At 39.9% G+C, this 21,868-nt stretch overlaps 1 protein-coding gene across 6 annotated transcripts in view; it reads left to right on the top strand.

Moving 5' to 3' along the window:
• Positions 1-6,589: 6,589 nt before the first annotated feature.
• The window catches only part of LOC125253906 (trichohyalin-like), a 119,410-nt gene continuing 104,131 nt past the window's right edge, over positions 6,590-21,868 (top strand). For all 6 annotated transcript variants that reach the window (XR_007181566.1, XM_048168161.1, XM_048168163.1 and 3 more), the window contains exon 1: positions 6,590-6,735. Coding sequence is in view for 5 of the 6 variants with exons in the window: in XM_048168161.1 (XP_048024118.1) it covers positions 6,650-6,735 (86 nt within the window). In the remaining variant the exon portion in view is untranslated. The remainder of the gene's footprint in view (positions 6,736-21,868) is intronic.

Raw genomic sequence — 21,868 nt, 5'->3', positions numbered from 1 at the left:
AGCTTCTGCAAGAACCAATGAGGTTCATTCTCGTGTTACGCATCACATTTGAGCTTCCTCAAGAACCAATGAGGTTCATTCTCGTGTTACGCATCACATTTGAGCTTCCTCAAGAACCAATGAGGTTCATTCTCGTGTTACGCATCACATTTGAGCTTCCTCAAGAACCAATGAGGTTCATTCTCGTGTTGCGCATCACATTTGAGCTTCCTCAAGAACCAATGAGGTTCATTCTCGTGTTACGCATCACGTTTGAGCTTCTGCAAGAACCAATGAGGTTCATTCTCGTGTTACGCATCACATTTGAGCTTCCTCAAGAACCAATGAGGTTCATTCTCGTGTTACGCATCACATTTGAGCTTCCTCAAGAACCAATGAGGTTCATTCTCATGTTGTGCAGCAAGTTTGAGCTTCCACGTGTGAAGCAGGTTCGGTTGAGCTTCTGTTTATGTTCACTGATCAATGTTTATATGTGAATAAAAGCCTTAAAGGTCCCGTTCTTCGTGATCCCATGTTTCAAACTTTAGTTAGTGTGTAATGTTGTTGTTAGAGTATAAATAAAATCTGTAAAATTTTAAAGCTCAAAGTTCAATGCCAAGCGAGATATTTTATTTAACAGAAGTCGCCTACATCGAACGGCCAGTTTGGACTACATCCCTCTACTTCCTTCTTTAATGACGTCACTAAAACAGTTTTTTGACTAACCTCCGCCCACAGGAATACACAAGAGTTGCGTTTGTAGAGTGTGTTTGTCGCCATGTCGTCGAAACGCTGTTATTTTCATCCCGCAGTCCAATCACCAGGTCTGATTCCGGCTCAAATTGATAGGGTAAAATTAAAGACATGTTTACAATAACACTGAGCGCGTGCATCTCCACGTTATGGTAAGAGGTTTGGAACGACATGAGGCTGAGTAATTAAAGACAGTATGTTCATTGTTGGGTGAACTAACCCTTTAAAGGGATAGTTCACCCAAAAATGAAAATTTGATGTTTATCTGCTTACCCCCAGCGCATCCAAGATGTAGGTGACTTTGTTTCTTCAGTAGAACACAAATGATGATTTTTAACTCCAACCGTTGCCGTCTGTCAGTCGTATAATGCATGTCAATGGGAACTTTGTCTATAAGAGTCAAAAAAACATGCACAGACAAATCCAAATTAAACCCTGCGGCTCGTGACGACACATTGATGTCCTAAGACACGAAACGATAAGTTTGTGCAAGAAACCGAAGAGTATTTATATCATTTTTTCCCTCTAATACACCACTATGTCTAACTGCGTTCAGCACTTGGTTAGTGAAGTCTGATCGCGCTCTGACAACAGCAGTGATGTCTCGCGCTTATACTTCAATGAGAGCGAGACATCACTGCCGCAGTCAGAGCGCGATCAGACCTCACTAACCGAGTGCTAAACGCAGTTGGACATAGTGGTGTATTAGAGGTAAAAAATGATATAAATACTCTTCGGTTTCTCACACAAACCAATCGTTTCGTGTCTTAGGACATCAATGTGTCGTCACGAGCCGCAGGGTTTAATTTGGATTTGTCTACGCAAGATTTTTCGACTCTTATTTTTCGAGTTCCCATCCACTAGCATTATTTGACTGACAGACTGCAACGGTTGGAGTTAAAAATCATCATTTGTGTTCTACTGAAGAAACAAAGTCACCTACATCTTGGATGCGCTGGGGGTAAACAGATAAACATCAAATTTTCATTTTTGGGTGAACTTTCCCTTTAAGTGTAATTTTTAGTATATTTCTGAGTAATTTTTAGTATATTTCTGAGAAGTGCATTAAAAGTAGACTGAAAGTATACTTTTTATTTTGAAAATTTTACATTTGAATACATTTGTTTTTTGTAAGAGTCTAGGGAAAGCAATTCTATTATGCATTTCAAGAATGTTGTCAAAGAACATTGTCAAAAATGTAAATTTAATGAAAAAATAGTTCAATTAATTAAAATTTGACTATTTTAATGAATATTTCTGTTATGCATTTTTATGTTGTTAGCTTAGCAATATGGTGGCATCAACTACGCTTCATATGAGGAGCTGCCTATGAAATCACTCACTTATAAGGTTCCATTTCAGCTTATACCGCATCTACACTGGACACGAGCGGCACAATGTAAGCAGTAGAGAGCAAGCAGCTCACTTGGTAATCGATCAAAGTCAGTGACATAAATGTCTGTAAGTAGCATAAAATCATTATAGTGATTCACCATTGCATGCACTCGCACTGATAAATGTACGGAAGCACACGCGCACTCAGCCTCCCACTCAATCACACGTTAATAGAAAGAGCAGGTCAGTTCACCGGCACGCTCACGCACAGCCAGTTGCTATCTGTTATCACGATTCTTTCAGCCTCCTACACGCACACACACCGTCCTGTAGACGAGGGAACGGCAGAGTCCTCTTTAGTCTGGGATTTTGCAGCCCGTTATCACGACTCTTGGTACACACACACACACACACACACACACACACACTCTGTAGGCAGCTGAAGCTCTGCTCTAATTCTGATCGAGTAACGTGAGGTAATGAACCAGACGTCGTGCGCTATTGAACCGTCTCTCATTAAGCCTCGCTTTGAAACAATAGGGCCAACGTCTGCTACATTTGCCCACCGCTTGACAATGCAACAGCGTGCTGACATCAGTCTGCACTAAAGCTTAATGTATGGATTTATGCTCTGATGAAATAGTCTGTAAGCTGCTCATCTCTGTGGCGGTGAACATTCGAAGCTTTCTAAATACCCATAAGCCTCTGTATTTACCTGTGTGGATGGTAGGAATACAAAACGCAAATAACAGAGACATCTGGAGATGAATATAATGTTTTGTGTTGCTCTCTCAATGCCCTTCAATAAGTGATGAAGATCCTGGATCAGGTCTCTCATGTCCTTACAGGACTGTAGCGTGTGTAATTTCACAGACAGTTCTGGGTACAGTGCATTCCGAAGCCATCTGTGGCTGCGCCATATTTCAGCATGGCTGGATCGTCTGACAGCAGAAGTGAGAACAGTACATTCTCACTCTTGAGAATGATTTGTTAAGGGAAAATCAAGAGTCAAAAGAGCCTCATCTTTCATTTCCTTTGTGGGGTTTTTGAAGTCCTTATTTCACAGTATGAGCAGAGACTCTAAGCATTTAAGCTCAAAGGGCCGTATATCAGACAAGTCAAGCTAAGAATGTTAATCTGGAAGCAGTTTTTGCCACTTGTGCACTTACAATCTCTATACAAGCCATAAATTGATCTGGAAATTTAACGTTATCCATTAGGAGAACTTTTATACAGTGGGTGATTGTTTTTAGGGATTTTATTGGAAAATAGCATCTGCTGAGATTTCATAAAACTTTGTTTGTTTTTTTTGTGTGTGTGTGTGTGTGTGAGTGAATTCCCTTCTGTTTTCATCCCTGGTATCCTGTAATCCTGTCATTTTCATTTTCTTGCTGTTGAGATTAAAAGATCATCTTTTAGGTTTTTAATGGGTTCATAACTAAAGAAATCATTTTTTTCTTGATTTGAGATATATGTACAGTGCCGTTCAAAAGTTTGGGATCCGTAAGATTTTTAATGTTTTTAAAAGAAGTCTCTTATGCTCACCAAGGCTGCTTTTATTTGATCAAAAATACAAAAGAAAAAAAAAAAACAGTAATATTGTGAAATTTTATTACAATTTAAATTTTTCTATTTTTAATTTCTAAAATAAAATGTAAAATGTAATTTATTCCTGTGATTTTCAGCATCATTACTCCAGTCTTCAGTGTCACATGATCCTTCAGAAATCATTCTAATATGCTGATTTGCTGCTCAACAAACATTTCTGATTATTATTAAATATTAAAAACAGTTCCAGGATTCCAGGATTCTTTGATGAATAGAAAGTTCAAAAGACTTTTTATCTGAAATATAAATATAGAAAGTTCTATTTATCTGAAATGGAAAGTTTTTGTAACATTATACACTACTGTTCAAAATTTTGGGGTCAGTAAGATTTTTTTCTTCTTTTGTTTTTGGAAAGAAATTAAAGAAATTAATACTTTTGTTCAGCAAGGATGCAATAAATGGATCAAAAGTAACAGTGAAGACATTTATAATGTTACAAAAGATTATATTTCAAATAAATGCTGTTCTTTTCAACTTTCTGTTCATCAGAGAATCCTGAAATAAATGTACACAACTGTTTTCAACACTGATAATAATCATACATGTTTCTTGTGCAGCAAATCAGCATATTAGAATGATTTCTGAAGGATCATGTGACACTGAAGACTGGAGTAATGATGATCACAGGAATAAATAACATTTTAAGTAGAAAACAGTTATTTAAAATTATAAATATATATATATATATATATACAGTGGCATGAAAAAGTATGTGAACCCTTGCAGAATCTGTGAAAATGAGAATTATTTTAATAAAATAAGAGGGATAATAAAAAATGCATGTTATTTTCTGTTTAGTACTGTCCTGAGTAAGATATTTTACATAAAAGATGTTTGCATTTAGTTCACAAGACAAAACAATAGCTGAATTTATTAAAATAACCCCATTCATAAGTATGTGAAGCATTGATTCTCAATACTGTGTGTGGTTACCTGATGATCCACGACTGTTTTTATGTTTTGTGATGGTTGTTCATGAGTCTCTTGTTTGTTCTGAGCAGTTAAACTGAGCTCTGTTCTTCAGAAAAATCCTCCAGGTCCTGCAGATTCATCAGTTTTCAAGCATTTTTGCGTATTTGAACCCTTTCCAGCAGTGACTGAATGATTTTGAGATTTGTGTTTTCACACTGAGGGCAACTGAGGGACTCAAACTCAACTATTAAAAAAGGTTCAAACATTCACTGATGCTCCAGAAGGAAACACGATGCATTAAGAGCCGGGGGGGTGAAAACTTTTGAATTCAAATATCAAGGTAAATTGTACTTAATTTTTCTGCCGGGAAACATGCAAGTATCTTCTGTTGGTTCCGAAGGGCAGTACTAAATGAAAAACAATGATATTTAAACAAAATAAGAAAAATTGTGACATCTTCATCCTGTTCAAAAGTTTTCACCCCTCGGCCCTTAATGCATCGTGTTTCCTTCTGGAGCATCAGTGAATGTTTGAACCTTTTTTAATAGTTGAGTTTGAGTCCCTCAGTTGTCCTCAGTGTGAAAAGATGAATCTGAAAATCATACAGTCACTGCTGGAAAGGGTTCAAATAAGCAAAAATGCTTGAAAACTGATGAATCTGCAGGAGCTGGAGGATTTTTCTGAAGAACAGAGCTCAGCTTAACTGCTCAGGACAAACAAGAGACTCATGAACAACCATCACAAAACATAAAAACATAAAACACACAGTATTGAGAATCAATGCTTCACATACTTATGAATGGGGTTTATTTTAATAAATTCAGCTATTGTTTTGTCTTGTGAACTAAATGCAAACATCTTTTATGTAAAATATCTCACTCAGGACAGTACTAAACAAAAAATAACATGCATTTTTTATTATCCCTCTTATTTTATTAAAATAATTCTCATTTTCACAGATTCTGCAAGGGGTTCACATACTTTTTCATGTCACTGTGTATATATATATATATATATATATATATATATATATATATATATATATATATATATATATATATAAATGCAGCCTTGGTTTAAGCCTTAATTTTTTTATTTTTGTGGAGATCAACTACAGCTCAACAGTCAGGATGTGTTATGCTTTGAAGAACAGAAGTTTAAAGGGCATATCAATTTAATTATAAGAAAATTGATTCAAACTAGTTTCTTAACCATTTTCCATTGTAGAGGGTTATTATCTGACATTCATTATTCAAAATGCAATTTAACAGCTTCCCCACAACAAAAAATGACCAAAACGCAAAAGATTTAAAGTGTGTACACACACACTAGAGCCTTTCAGAGTTCAGCTACTGATAGAAGGGGAAAGCGATCCATTGAAGTTTTTTAGATTTCTTACACACGCACAAACAGATGGTGTGAATGAAATACATGACTTTACCACAAGAACCCAAGAATCTGCAGCTGGGAATCTTCTGAAGGTCTAAATTTATTCATAGCCATGCCTTTTACCAGCACAAACACAAACAATAGCGCTCACTCACTCTCTCTCACGCTCTTGTTCCATCTTACACAAACACAAGTCTGAATTAGGCACCGAAATGGGCACACGCAAACACAACGACAGACAATTACGCTTCCAGTGATATCGCACTAATATATCAGCTATCGGTTCGGGTTCGATAATCCCCGTTCGTGTCGGGGATCTCCCGTTGCTATAGCGACCTTGTCTGTGTGAAATCCACAAAAGCCCATAATACTCTGCAGCCTGTATATATATGCCTGTGTTTCATTTAGTCGCACACACTCCACAAACACAGCGCGTAACGCAACCCTCCTGCTCTGTGGCTGGGCCTCTCTCCTGCCATTGAACTTTTATTGGGAGAAAAAGAAAGACTTTTTATATTTGGAAAATCAACAAGTGAAATGTTTCCACACAAACAATATTGTTCCTTATAAAAAAAACTCAACGTAATAATTATTGTTCCATCGCTGCTTTCTCTACATCACATTCTGTCTCTTTTCCAGCACGAGGGCCCTTGACCTGCAGCTGTGCGTGGTCATGCGTGAGATGGAGAGCGCGAGGGCGGAGAAAAACACCGTGCTTACAGAGCTGGAAAACGAGCGCTCTTGCCGCCTGCACCTCAGGTAAGGAAATGAGGGAACAATGGCGTAAAAAAGACAAAAGAACAAGCGGCTTTCATTGGGTCGTGAGAGCGCGTGTGGAGTGTCTGCAGTAGCCACCTCAGCCACGGCACGACAGGAAGAGCTCTGCAGATGGGAAACAACTGTGTGCGTGTGTGAGTACACTTGTGGGTGTTTGCAGGCACAAGTGTGAGAAGCAAAATACAAAGTGAAAAGGGAAGGAGAACTAAAAAGAGAACATTGAGTACATTGATTTGAGCAGAATAGATTTCTGTGCAGTTGTTGTAAAATGGATTTCAAAACCCTTTGAACATGACTGTTGATATGCTTGACCATTGTATTTCTTATTTTAGTCACATTGCTTATGTAACGACTTATTAGGGTTCCTTATCTCTTTTAAAGCGTTTAAAAAAAAAAAAAAAGTTTCCAGCCACCGTCAGCATTTTTGATAATTTTAACAAAGCTTTCATGGCCCCCAGAATATTTTGTTGTATGAATATCTGAACATGCAATATATAAAAAGAAAGAGCTTTTAATCCAAAACCTTCATGGTTCTTTTTTATCAGCACTTGTATGTGGGTAAGTTTCATAAAAAAGGGAACATTTTAAAGAAACATCTGAGAAAATCGATTTTTCCCCCAAAAAGAATACATCGTTTATAAGCAATGCTTTTATCACTTGTTTCTGCTCCTTTTTTCCTGTGTTTTGATTTGGAGATTCTCTACTCTTTCAGAAGATGTGTAATAGCGCCTCCTACCAGAGATGTTCAAGAGTCTTTTATCTGGAGTCTGAGTCAAGTCTGGAGTCTTTTGTCACGAGTCCGAGTCGAGTCTCGAGTCATTAAAAAAAAAAAAAAATTCTCATAATCAAATCCTAGTTTATCCTAGTTGTATTATATAGAAAAATTATATGATCTTTCTATAATCTGTTTTATTTGAAATTACGATCCTATGATGTAAGGGATAATGTACATCTGCTTTTTTGCTTTATAATCCATTACAATGTACAAAACAGTCGTCCTGGCAACACGAGTAGTCATTTTCAATACAGTCGCTAAATGGACACAAGATGGTGCCAGTGAGTCACGGTTTGTTATACAGCAGTTTGTTATACAGCTTCGTTGTTATTGACGACAGTCATTATCAAAAAATATCAAACTTCGGAATGTTTAAGAATGTCAATAGAAAACTCTACACATGCTGATTGTGATACGTTAAAATATGAGCTTTAAGTAATAAATGGATTAACATCTCTTTCTATCTCTCTCTCTTATGGACACACATTAAGAAATAGAAAAGCTGCAAATAATACGAATATTGATGAAACGTAGTGCTAGGTTTAAAGTCTAGATTTTTTTTGTTCATAATTTAACAGGCTGGCAATTCAAATGAGCCATGCAGCTACACCACAGTATAATAGCTAGCTGTGTGTGTTAATGTGACTAACCTTTGTGGATGCGATGTCTCATAAAATTTGATGATGTTGTTCCGGTGTCTTTAATTGTTTTCCCACATTCTATGCGTCTAGCTGATCTGATGTGATAATAAACCCAAACGAAAGAACATATGTCACGGTGGCTCCCGTCATGTTTCATGGGACTCTTATTATGACATTCGGAGTTTATGCAGACGGACATACGTAATCAAATTCTATGGCAAGAGTCCAATCTACCACGACACGTAAGGAAATATATGTGACGCAGATATTATAAAACCATTTAAACACAACAAAAATTCTTTATTTATTATATCAGTAGTTAAGGGTAAAAGACTTGAGTCGTTTTTAAAATATTCCGAGTCTTTTGTGCCGAGTCGAGTAAAGTCTGAAGTCATTTCAGGTCGAGTCTGAGTCTGAAGTCTGTTAAAATGCGACTTGAGTCTCTAACTCGAGTGCCCATCTCTGCCTCCTACCGTATAACAGTGAAAACATGGACAACACTCTTTCCAATGGCAAGGAAAGAGTTATTTTAACCATCTAAGAGCTTGGTCTAAAGCGCATGGCGCAGGTGCACTCAGGGCGTGTCCGACACTTTTGCTAGTTTAATGATGGAAAAAACGGTCTGCGTGCCAGGCGCACGGTCCAAAAGGGTTGCACCTAATCTCTTAATGAGTCATGGGTGTGTTTGGGGCGTGCAATTAACCAATCAGAGTGTCATCTCCCATTCCCTATAAAAGCCAGGTATGCTTGCACCATGGTGGATTGCTGTTTACATGGTGGAACATTGACACCCTCAACCTGACGAGTCAGTTTAAATAAGTATTGCCACGATTGGTCAAAAATGTGCAAATTTTATTCATCAATAAAGCAGTGAAGACTTAAATCGCTTCTCTTGTGGCCCATCATCTGAAAATTGGCATTGTATATTATATTCTGAGTTGTTTTGTGGTAAAAATAGCAACAGGACAGGGTCATTAGCTCACAGAGTACAACTATGATAACCAGAGTGTCCAAGAGACATCAAGTCTTAATACCCAATGTTCCCTTTAAAGGGGAAATATCTGATTTTTTTCATGTTTAAGTGTGATAATTAGGTCTCCGGTGCATCTACCAACCCAGAAAACGTGAAAAAGGACAACCCAGTATCTTTGTTTTGGCAAGCCTTTCTCTGCAAGTTTGTGAAAAAATGCTAACTGTTCTGTCGTTGGCTGCACAGATGAGCACAGAATGCTATTTAGAGTCTCTTTAGCTTTGATAGCCTGCAAGTTGACCCTGGCAAGCTCGATTGCTAAAAAGGAGCGTTTCTGTCCGAGTGATATTTTGGAAAAAATATTAGACCATTCACAGCATTTGATAGCAATCATAAATGTTAGCCTGGTGTGTTATTCATAATTTCTGCAAATAGGTAATTCTGATACATGCAGTGACTATCCATTTTTATCTTTATGGTTGCAGTAATATTCTTGTAATCCTTTTATTTTTAATATTTGGCATGTTTGTGTGCTGCTGTGCGTCCCTGTGTGGCCCATCTGTTCTATATATATATATATATAATAACAAATATTTGTCTTGTTATTTACTTTTAGTTTATTCAAGGCTTGTTCCTCCTGCTAATATCTGCTGTTTGTGATGTAAACAGTTAATAATCAGGTGTTGTGAAGTGAAGCTGTCATGAACAGCAGAGGTCTCGGTTGACTGGCAGGTGATAATGCAGTCATGATCTCTCTGACAGGCCTCTCTGTCTCCTCCAACCGTCACACACAAAGGCCGTGATGGCGTCACACTGCAAAGTGCTTCCAGGAAAGGTGTGTGTCGGGGGAATGAATGCGAGTAAAGGAGTGTGTGGAAAACTTTTATTTGTGGTTAGTGTGTGTGCATCAACTCAGTGACGTAAAATGCCTGGAGTTAATTGAAAATCTCTTTCTAATTTGTTTTATAATCTTTTTCTTTGTTTGCTCTCTTTCTCTTTGTCCCATTTTGACTTTGATTGATTGTTTCGGCTGATGGTTGACACCTACGCAGGTTTTTAGAATCTATCAAATTCATAGTTACCAGCTTTTAATATGTTGCCAAAGCTTGCAGAGTATTAATATTACAGAAGTAGACAATGCTGAAAATAAACATACAGGCAATCAAAGGTACAATGTTTAAATTAAATTAAAAATGTAAACAAAATGTAATTTTCTCTCATGAAAATATGCTATTCTGACATCATGACACCCTCATGACCACAAGAGCTATGTTCACATAGTCAGTTTTTGGGAGTGACAACCGCATTTACTTATAGATGTGAGTCTCAAAATGTCCCGTTCACACAGCGACTTACAGTTCAATCACGAATGCTGTCTGTATGAATGTGCAACGGGAGTCGTGCCCGTATTCTCTGACAAGTAACCATCACGAAGGTGACCAAAGTAATATCAAAGATGGCGATGTCCAAAAAATGACTTATCACTTGACATGACAAGAGTCCAATCGAGCTGCGATCTGTCAGATCTTCATTAACTGACATCAGTGTTTATATCTGGGAGGAGAGCGGACCGCAATACACGGTAAACATGCATTTGTGCAGCGCAGAGCGGCTCTCTCGTGTGACGTGACAGAAAACTAGTTGTCCAGTCCTGTTCTGTTCACACTGCGTGGGATTTCCGAGAATGCGGTTGTGACTGGGGGTTGCACTGACTAATCGACTAGTCGACTTTAAAGGTGCTCTATGTACGTTTTTGACTGTACTAAAGCATAAAAATACCATAATATGTTTGCAGATATTTGTTAAACATGCTGAGTTCACATACTAGTTTCTCTGAAAACAAAAATATTTTACTTTGAAATTTGCGTTCCGTGTCGGAATTTCTGTTTTTGTTTCGATCTGTGCAAGACCGCACATTGCCAATTTACCCAATAGTATTTCGCCACCTTGGGTTGCCAGTTGGCGGAAAACACATGCAGCGAATTGCAGCCATGGAAGCCAGCAAACAAACTGGGTCAGAGATTGCAGATTCTACCCGACCTAAAAAGCCTCAGCATCCTTCTAAAAATCTCTATGAACGGGAGCATATTAAAACACGATATCAACTCATTATAAATCAATAAATCAACAATTACAATGTCTCCTTCCAATGTCAATTGAGCTCGCTCCTGTTGCATGTCTTCAAACTGGCAACCCGTGAGAGTGTCAAGCCTGTGGAGGAGGGGGCGGGGCAAACAATATTTTGAATTTGGACTGCAGTACCCATTTCAACCACTAGCTGTCATTCATACATAGAGCACCTTTAATGCTCTGTCATGACGCTTTGAATGGGACATCTCAAGAAAATCAGATTTTTTTCATGTTTAAGTGCTATAATCGGGTCCCCGGTGTACCTACCAACCCAGAAAATGTGAAAAAGGACAACCCAGTAACTTTGTTTTGGCAAGCCTTTCTCTGCAAGCATGTGAAGAAATGAGCCACTTAGATTTCGCTCCCCTAGGGACGTAGGAAAGGGATCTTATTATTATATTTCCGCCCCTTAATCTGCATGTTTCCACCCACAGCGCCGCCATTTTGTTTGTTTTCGCAAGTGACAACGGTGTACCAGTTCTAACGCCATGGCAAAAGTTCATCAGATGGTGTTAGGGATGTGACGGTGAGAAAATTTCCCACCGGTTAATTGACATGTGACAACACCAGTAATACTGGTGTTGGAGGGCAGGGCCTCCACCTCTTTTTTTAAATCGCTTATGAATGCCGGTGTGGCCGTGTGCATTTTAATTTCACTTTCAAATTAGCAGCAATTGCTTTAATTTTGGGTTATTATTTTTACTGAAAAACACAACAACGAAACTAAACAAAGACAAACTCACTTATAATAAACATAGAACGTTTATTAACAAAACGAATAAGAATACACCATGCTAGGCCTAATATAAAATAACAAATAGGCTAACTTACACAACGTTTATATAAAAAACTGAAAATCAAACCGTGGAAACTGTGGAACCAAATAAATAAGGAACAGAATGTTTAAGTTCTTTAGTCAAGAGCAGTGAGTAATTCTCTCTCTTACCTTTGTTCTTTGATTAACATTAATGACACTTTAAGATCTGCCACTGCTGCACGCGACGCGGACCTGACACGCGTCCCATTTTCTCACAACTCTTTACGTTCATTTAAGACTTAATTTAACTCATTTAAGACTGCTCTTATGAGGACACTCGACAAAACGGACATTTTGGCATAATTTGTGTGTTATGGTTCATTCAAGAGCGAAAGAGAACTCGATACTGGTTTGCGTTGTGTGTGTGTCACAGGCAAGACATTCACAAACACCGCGTTCTCTTTTGTCTTTTCGTGCTTGAATGATTTAAAAGCATTTGCATGAATATGAGCTTGATCATATAACGCAGAAAAAACAGATGCTACGTTAATTGCGTTAAATATTTTTAATGCGTTAAACTGGAAAAAATTTGCCTCTGTGCCGCAGTGGGCAGGTGATGAAAGCCACTGAATACCAGTAACACCGACTACCATAGCAAGCCTAGTGGGCATCTATATGGTTTTTGCACAAAAGATGAACATGACGGCACATGCTAGTGGATGAGTTGAATCAACTCCACAGCAACTACATAAATTTATCCACTAACCATTCAGAAACGTCCAGTTTCATTCTAAAAGTTGTAACTTCTTCCTGAGTCTCTCCATCAGTGTCGACTCCGGTTTGAACGATGTAAGGCTGAACACCGTTACTGACAATCCTCATTTTGGCTGCGTGAGATTCTCCAGCTTTGTTGTTGTTGAGCTGTTAAAGCTCCGCCCTCTTCTGGAAAGGGGGACAGATCTGCGCGCACAGATAAATTCACTAGCGCAGCAATGTATTGTGACCACTGTTCTGTGATTTATCAGTAAAATAGCTTAGAAACTGAAAAGTCCTAGCATATATTTCTTAGTAACTAAAACCCACAGCTTCACTATCAGTAGAGAGACGCTGCAAGGTAGAATTAATTCCCACATGCAATCACTCTCTCACTAATGCATTCATATAAATATAATCTTTACTGTGCTACTTTATCTGTATCTGATTTAGAATGAGCAGAAATCTGTACAAAATATAATAACCCAAAAACTGAAGCTGTTATGTCGGAGCAATAGCCTTGTGGGCAGCACTGTGTCATATGCCATAGCTGTGCACAAGGCAACCCGCGTTCCAATCTCAGCTCGAGGTTCATGCTTATTTGTTCATGACGTCATCAGCGACTTGTTGACGTTGACTTGACTTTAATCACATAAATGTCAACTTTAAAATATCTGAAGTTGTTCAACCTTTAGTTGTGAGTTCTGAAAATTTATGGGTGTGAGTTTGGTTATAGAATGCGGTTGTCACTCCCTTAAATAACTGAAATGTGTGTTAACGTAACCATACTAAGAATCAAAATACAGGACTGACAGCTGTATTCTGCTGCTATGTGATCTAGGCCAAGGTCTTACCAGGTTATTCATTCAGTGATAATGATTGTATCATTTTATCACCTGTAGAACGAGGAGCTTATTTCCCTGGGTGCCCTTATATGTCATGACCTATTATATTGGAATGTGTGGTGTTGTGGTATATAGTGGCTGTTAATATTACATCTGACTTTCTCAGGACGCCTTTTACATTTCTCAGTGTCAAGATATGATCAAAGTGCTCTTGTGTGGTCTTGCCTTGCACCCCATAAAAATGTAACCCTGGAAAAACAAAATGTTCTATTCTGTGTTCCTGTGATGATAGGGATTGTAATGTTTCAAGATGGTTAAAGTGTTTCTCTCGCTCTCACATTCTCCTGTCCCGGTTGTGCAGGACTCTAGTGATGTGTTGCCAGTCAAACAATGGAACAGAGTACTCAACTTTCAAATCATTTAGTTTTGACCCCATTTGCCCCATTTTATCAGGCAGTAATACTAAACAATTTGCACATGATATGTACTGTCTGTCTTCTCAAAGACAAGTTTAACTTTGCTCATTAGTTACAAATGATTAGTCTTTTATTTTTAGAGCAACAAGAGATGTTTAAAAACTGTCAAACTTTATTAAGAGCTCTTAAATGCCTTATTACCTCCTTTTATTCAGTTTGATTTATTTTATTGTTTCCAAGACTGTCCCGAGACCTCAGTTCACCAAGAGCATCCCGACCGAGTACATTTTTGTTAAACTACAATCACTCCACTTTCTCTTTCTGCACAGCAGTTGCCAAGCATTTTTTCCCTGTTCTAAGCTCAAATACATGTTTTCACTGTTTACTGTGCATACTTCACACTTTCCTGCTACCTAGCAATCTTGTAAAATCTTCCTTTTGATATGTTATCTTACATTTTTTCATGTGGATGTCAAAGCAGAGCGTGACCCTTGTGTTGAATAGTGTTGACTTCATCTAGCACAATTTGTACTACAGACATGAGTGATACTTCAAAGCGTGTGTCTCATTTAGAAGAGTTGTTAAGTTTGCTATTATTTTAATCAGACAAAAATGGAAATTATGTTATCATTTAGGCCCTGTTTACACCTGGTATTAGGATGCGTTTTGGTCGATCGGATCACAAGTAGACGATTTTATCCACTTCTGACCTGATTTCTTTGAGGTTATGGTCTATGGGTGGGTAAATGTATGGATTTTTCAGACCTTTTGACCTAAAGGACAAAATAAGTGTGCACAATTTACATATGAACATGCCCGGAGATGGCGGAAGAGTGTGAGTGTGTGTTAGAAATCAAGAATGGTGAGAGAACATTGTGCTTGGTACATTTTTTGTCTTCAAACCAAACTTGGGTCTTTAGCCCAAGTTTAAATCCTGTCTGGATAGCGCGCTTCCCATAATGTTTATGCATTAGGTCAGTAGGTGAAAAACTTGAGCCGAGCCTTGAGTTGGAGCCTCTGTTGAGGTCAGCAAGCCAAGTTTGTTTACCATTATCTAAGACTGGATGGGCAGGCGAACTCATGAAACTATATTTCACACTTGAAATGATAGTAAAATCAGTGTGGAATCGAGCCTGTAAGCTAAGCAACCACAAAGAACACCCGAACAACTTCTAAGAAACTTGCTAAAAACACTCTGAACTCTATAGCAATGCTCTGGCAACAACCCACCACACCCTAGTAGGGGTGTTGCAATATACACTATTGACAATAACCATGATATTTATAAAAATGAAATCTTGACATCAAATAATATTACACATACAATAGTATTATAAGTAATCCAGTGCCAGTAACTGGCTGACACTCCAAGATGGGTGTGGGTTTATTGCACCTTAATGCAGCATCCCACCATAAAATGGAAAAAATAAGAAAAAAATGATGTGGAAGAACATGACAGACGAGACACTCAACCCTGGATTTCGTAAAAAAAATAATAAGGGGAGTTTGATCCCCAGTCAACAGTTCTTTTTATAAGTATAAGTTGTTTTTGTACGCTTACACAGTTATGATTACAGACACTCTCTACATCTCCCTACACTCATATTTTGAGTGTGATTAATTGTTTATTTTGTGTTTTCTCTTTTTTTGGTTAAAATAAGCTGACTGATGGTATTATTATAAATGTTAATAGATATTGCAATAATATTGCTATTTTGAATTCCTTTGGCCATGATAATTGTGAGCTGAAAATCTGATATTGTGACAACCCTACATCCTAGCATTGTGGCGGTGACTTCCATTGAAAATAATTACTCATATTTTCATCAGAAAATATAAAACTGTAGTTGTGAAGAAGTCGTTCCCTGAAGGTCGGTAGAATGAGCGCTGAAGTATGCTGTCTTTATTCTCTACTTCACAAAGATATGAAGTAGATTTCATATCTTTGAACTTCCTCAGACATCAGAGCAAAGAAAAAATGAAATGGTGCGATTCTTAGATGTCTTTCCTCCTTAAACCCAAGCCGTAATGTTAGCGTCACTTTAAAGAGCCCTTTTCATGTCTCGTGTGTGTGCATATTTATTTTTTTGGAGTGAACTGTGCGTGCTCCACATATGGGGCATGTGCGTGTGTAGTGCGAGCTCACTGTAGCGTGAGGTCTAGCAGTCTGTTCGGTCAAAAGGTTTGTAGCCTGATTATAGACTACGCCCCAGCGGTTCAGAGAAAGAGACAGGGAAGGACAGCGAATGAGACAGGAAGTATAAACTGTTTGATCCATGATCACCCCCTAGGAAGGTGAAGGTCACCAGAATGCTGATAATGTTAATGATGATGATGATGATGATGATATGGGAGGTGATTTATAAAGACAGTTGTGATGAAGTCATGGATCTGAAACCGGACAGGCTGAGAATGCTGAGAAGCAGGGGAAAGGCGGGTTAGCAGCTGGCCAGACGCACACATCAAAAACAGACCCATGTGCTGTCCAGACACACTCCAGAAACACTTCAAACCCTGAGAGCGAAATGAGAACTAAAGAGAGGAAAGGAATGGGGAACAAAGACAGAAAAAAGACAAAAAGCATGAAGGGTCAATCTGAATGGGGTCAGTCATTGCACTGCAGTCCAGTTTAACTGACAAAGCCAGATGTGCTTCCAGGAAAGGCACACAGCTGTTGGTAGTGCTGATCAATCAGGTTTATTGGTGAGGTTCTTGTCTCTTCTCATCTCTGGTCTGGTCTCTGGTCTCGTCTTGTCTCTGATCTGGTTTGGTCTTGTCTCGTCTCTGGTCTCATTTCATCTCTTCTTTCGTCTCGTCTCTGGTCTGGTCTTGTCACTGGTCTGGTTTGGTCTTGTCTTGTCTCTTCTCTCGTCTTGTGTTTGATCTGGTCTGATCTCGACTGGTCTCGTCTTGTCTCATCTCTGGTCTGGTCTCTTCTTTCATCTCGTCTCTGGTCTGGTTTGGACTCGTGTCGTCTCTGGTCTGGTCTCCTCTCCCATCTCGTCTCGTCTCTGGTCTTGTCTCTTTTCTCATCTCGTCTCTGGTCTCGTCTCGTCTCTTCTCTTGTCTCGTCTCATCTCATGTCTGGTCTGGTCTAGTCAGGCCTGGCCTGGTCTCGTCTCGTCTCTGGTCTGGTCTCTGGTCTGGTCTCTTCTCTCATCTCATCTCTGGTCTGGCTTGGACTCGTCTCGTCTCTGGTCTGGTCTCTTCTCTCGTCTCGTCTCATCTCTGGTCTGGTCTCTTCTCTCGTCTCGTCTCATCTCTGGTCTGGTCTCTTTTCTCATCTTGTCTCTGGTCTCATCTCTTCTCTTGTCTCGTCTTGTCTCATGTCTGGTCTGGTCTGGTCTGGTCTGGTCTAGTCAGGTCTGGCCTGGTCTCGTCTCGTCTCGTCTCGTCTCTGGTCTGAACTCTTCTCTCACCTCGTTTCGTCTCTGGTCTGGCTTGGACTCGTCTCGTCTCTGGTCTGGTCTCTTCTCTCATCTCGTCTCGTCTCTGGTCTCATCTCTTCTCTTGTCTCGTCTCGTCTCATGTCTGGTCTGGTCTGGTCTAGTCAGGCCTGGCCTGGTCTCGTCTCGTCTCGTCTCTGGTCTGAACTCTTCTCTCACCTCGTCTCGTCTCTAGTCTTGTCTCTATTCTCATCTCTTCTCTTCTCCATGTCTGGTCTGGTCTGGTCTGGTCTCGTCTCTGGTCTGAACTCTTCTCTCACTTCGTCTCATCTCTGGTCTGGTCTCTTCTCTCATCTCGTCTCTGGTCTGGTCTGGCCTGGCCTCTTCTCTCATCTCGTATCTGGTCTCATCTTTTCTCCGGTCTTGTCTCGCCTCTGGTCTGGTCTCGTCTCTGGTCTCGTCTCGTTTTTGGTCTCGTCTTTCACCTTATCTCTGGTCTTGTGTCATTATCTCACCTCATCTCTTCTTGTTTAATCACTTCTTTTATCTCTTTCTTCTCCCATCTCACCTCTCTTCTTTTTTTATTTCCTCTTATTTTCTCATCTTTTCTCATAACATCTCTTTTCCTTGCATCTCGTTTTTTCTTCGTCCTATTCTTCCTTCTCCTCTCTTTTCCTCTCCTCTTGTTTCAACTCCTCTTCTAGTGTCCTGTCTTGTCTTGTTTCATTTCCTCTTTATTTCTCATCTCTTCTCATACCATCTCTTTTTCTTACATTTAATCTTTTACCTCTTATTTCATCCCATCGTCTCGTTTCCTCACCTCTCTTTTCATCTCCTCTTCTAGTCTCCTGTCTTCTTGTCTTGTCTCTTCTTGCCTCATTCCAATCCTTACCTGTCTCGACTTTCTCATTTTGCCTTTTTACTGTAATTCTATTTTCCTTTCCTCTGACAATAGCCATTTTTCTTACCCTGTGTTATTCCCTTGTTATGAAAAATTAATTCCCATGATTCTCTGATTCCCACTGTTTTGCTCTCTCTCTTTCTCTGCCTCTTTTACTGTCTGTCTGTCTCCATGTCTCACCCTAACACTGCCATGTTTACCCGTTTCCATGACTCCTAGTCAAGTGGATGAGTGTGTGCTTGTGTATGTTTGTTTATGTGGTGACAGACTGAGATGGGGGGATGGATACACATATGGTTGGTGTGTGGTCGCTGAAGAGATTTCATACGTGTGTGTGTGGAGTTGGCGTCCTGTTTATTCACAGTGAGACTTCTGGCTTATCTGCCGCTGTCTTATGATGATGATGTAATGCTGGTGGGGATGAGAGGGGTGTGATGTAGGACAGCAGTGCAGCCGAACTGACACAGTACTTCAAATCTACAAACCTCAATGAATCACCCAACTAAACACTGATGGTGCTGACACCCAGCCAGAAACTACATGAGGCCAAACCCAAAGAGACACAGACTGTCCCATAGAAAATGAATGGAGTTGTAAATGAAGGTCCAGCAGGAGCATGTTCATCTAATCCTGTTCATCACAACACTAGCGTGTACTGAATAAACAGCTGCTTACCAAATGTGTTTACCTTCAACTTACTCAAGGATTATATAAAAATGTGAACTCATAACAAATGAGACATAGCTTAAAACTAACAGGAGTACAAATATCCCACCCACACATAAAGTGTAAACTTTATTTATCTAGGCTTATAGAGTTTTGTGTTCAAGGACTTGACTTTAATGGATCAAACCTGGTTGATTCAGAATCAACTGTGATTTCAACATTGATTTTATTTTAATCAGTAATGAGTGTGCTGGTTAATTCCTGTATTAAAGACAGATCTCTTTATCATCTCAGTTGTTTCTTCAGAATACAATTGAGATTGAATATTTAATGAATGTGCTCAGACTGGCAAAGATACAAAAGTGTGCAATAAAATGTCAGAGATTTCAGCATGTTCTTGATTTTTCTTGTCTCTTTGCTTCTATTCTCATCTCGTCTTATCTCTTTTCTCTTCAAAATGAACTAAATTATTCAAGGCCCCGATAAACTCACAGTGAAGTTCTTTTTTGTTCTTCGTTCTTTTTCTTTCTCTGCTTTTAAACAACAAAAAACTGTTTTATTCAAGCTTTATGCATTCTTTTTTAATCAACACTTGAATATGGGTAAGTTTCATATAGTAACATTTTGAGCAAAAAGCTGAGAAAATCACATTTTTGTCAAAGGCTACATCTGGATTGATTCAGAACGATGATCAAAACACAGACGGAGTACATCGAGTCCATCAACACCCCTAATGCTTGCACAGTCCTGTAGCTCATCCTGGGTCAACATTTCATTCATTAACAATAGGCAGTTTTGATTTACACGCTGTTTAATGTTAGTGATCGTGTTGTTTTACATATGCATATGATTACATATGATATTGCTTGTTTCTGCAGCTTTTTTGCATGTGCTTTGATCAGGAAATTAAGTACTCTTTCAAAAGATTTTTTTATAGCGCCCCCTAGCGTATAACAGTGAAAACACGGAAAGCCGGAAGTGTTTTCTCACAAATAACATATTCCATGTTTGGTGGGGAAAGAGTTAAACATAAAAAGCGTAAAGCTGCTTCCAAAATTGCGTACTGTCTGAGTAGGTAGTACATTTGAATTTAAACTTACTTCGCAACCTTTAAAAAAGTACGTTCTATGTAGTATGAATGAAATCTGGACATACTACATCTGCCATGTTGTCATTATCACGTGACCTATTGGCGTCAGTTACGTCGATTCACCTCCATTCATAAATCTTCTCCCATGGCCTCATGGGATAGTAAAGTATCCATCGAATTCGCACTTCAGAATCTCGCCGGAAGTAGTAGGTCATTCGGGGACTTTTCACATACTGTTTTTCGAATACTATGAATTCGGACATACTAATCTGTTGATGTACTGTTTTTCATATACTATATAGTAGAGAAGTATTCGATTTTGGACACCGCATAAGTGTTAAGCAATTAGAATTAAAAATGTTCTACAATGAAGTGGGAATCCGGTGTGTCCATGTTTTTACTCGCAGACGTCTGACCTAGATGGACTGAACAGAAGAAATGAACTGGAAGATTTCGACATCTAAAGGCAGGAACACACCAAGCTGACGGTCGGCCATCTGGCAGTTTTTGTTCGTCGGCCGACTAAGTTTTCTCAGTGTGTTCCACACCGTTGGCTGAAGTTGGTCCTCGTCGCCTTTTTTGCGGCCGATTCGAAATGTTGAATTGTGTCAGAGCTCGTCGGTCCATCGGGCCATCTGATCATTCTGATTAGCTGTTCAGATACTGCCACCTGCTTGTTCGGAAAGGCATTTCATCTCACGCAGGCGCAGAACTGACGTGCTACTTGGCCGTCGGCTGTCTAGCATTGGTTTGGTGTGTCAGGCCAATTTTGGACACAGACACTGCCGACGTGAGCCAACCACGAGTCTGCTTTCATCGTCACTAGTTCATCGGCTTGGTGTGTTCCCGCCTAAAGAAGGCAGGGCCTCAGAGCCACACCTACCTTTTACATAATCGCCACAAACGTCTCGGTTACGTATGTAACCCTCGTTCCCTGAAGGAGGGAACGGAGACGTACGTCAGTAGTGACCGACGAATCGGGATATCGCTAGAGAGCCCTATCAGCTTCGAGTGAACTAAAACAAGCCAATGGAATTGGCGTGCGATATTTGCATAATGTGCACCGCCTCCGACAGGTGTATATAAATAGGAAGCAGATGCAATCGCACTCTGTTTTTCGCTGAGGAGACAACAGGTGTCCGCACAACAGCGAGGGTACAGAAACTGTGGCGACGGGACGTACGTCTCCGTTCCCTCCTTCAGGGAACGAGGGTTACATACGTAACCGAGACGTTCCCTTTCAGTCGGTCACGTTCGACGTACGTCAGTAGTGACCGACGAATTGGGATCCCAAATAAAGCGCCACAGTTACGAAACCCCTTCCAGTGCCCAGTGCAAGCTCTAGCCACCCGTCGCACCAATTGGACGGTGAAGGGGGCGAGCTTACGCCGAGAGAGTCTAGTGGAGGCTGCCGTGACAGCTCGTCGGCTGCACGGTTGAGCACACCTGGGACATGAGTGGCCTGAAGGGACCTCAGATGCTTCTGACTCCACAACAAGAGATGGCGGGCGAGTTGCGACATGCGACGGGAGCGTAGACCACCTTGATGGTTGATGTACGCAACGGCCGCAGTGCTGTCCGAGCGGACCAGTACGTGCTTGTCTGACAGCAGCTCCTTGAAGCGGCCCAGTGCAAGACGTACTGCTAGCAACTCCAGGCAATTGATATGCCAATGCAGCTGAGGCCCCGTCCAAAGACCCGACACTGCATGCCCGTTGTACGTGGCCCCCCATCCCGTGGCAGAGGCGTCTGTGGAGACCACAGCATGCCTGGACACTTGTTCGA

This window comes from Megalobrama amblycephala, linkage group LG19 (assembly GCF_018812025.1).
Source record: "Megalobrama amblycephala isolate DHTTF-2021 linkage group LG19, ASM1881202v1, whole genome shotgun sequence".
Lineage (NCBI taxonomy): Eukaryota > Metazoa > Chordata > Actinopteri > Cypriniformes > Xenocyprididae > Megalobrama > Megalobrama amblycephala.
Note: the sequence above shows the minus strand (reverse complement) of the source record. Positions and strands in the feature narration are given on the sequence as shown.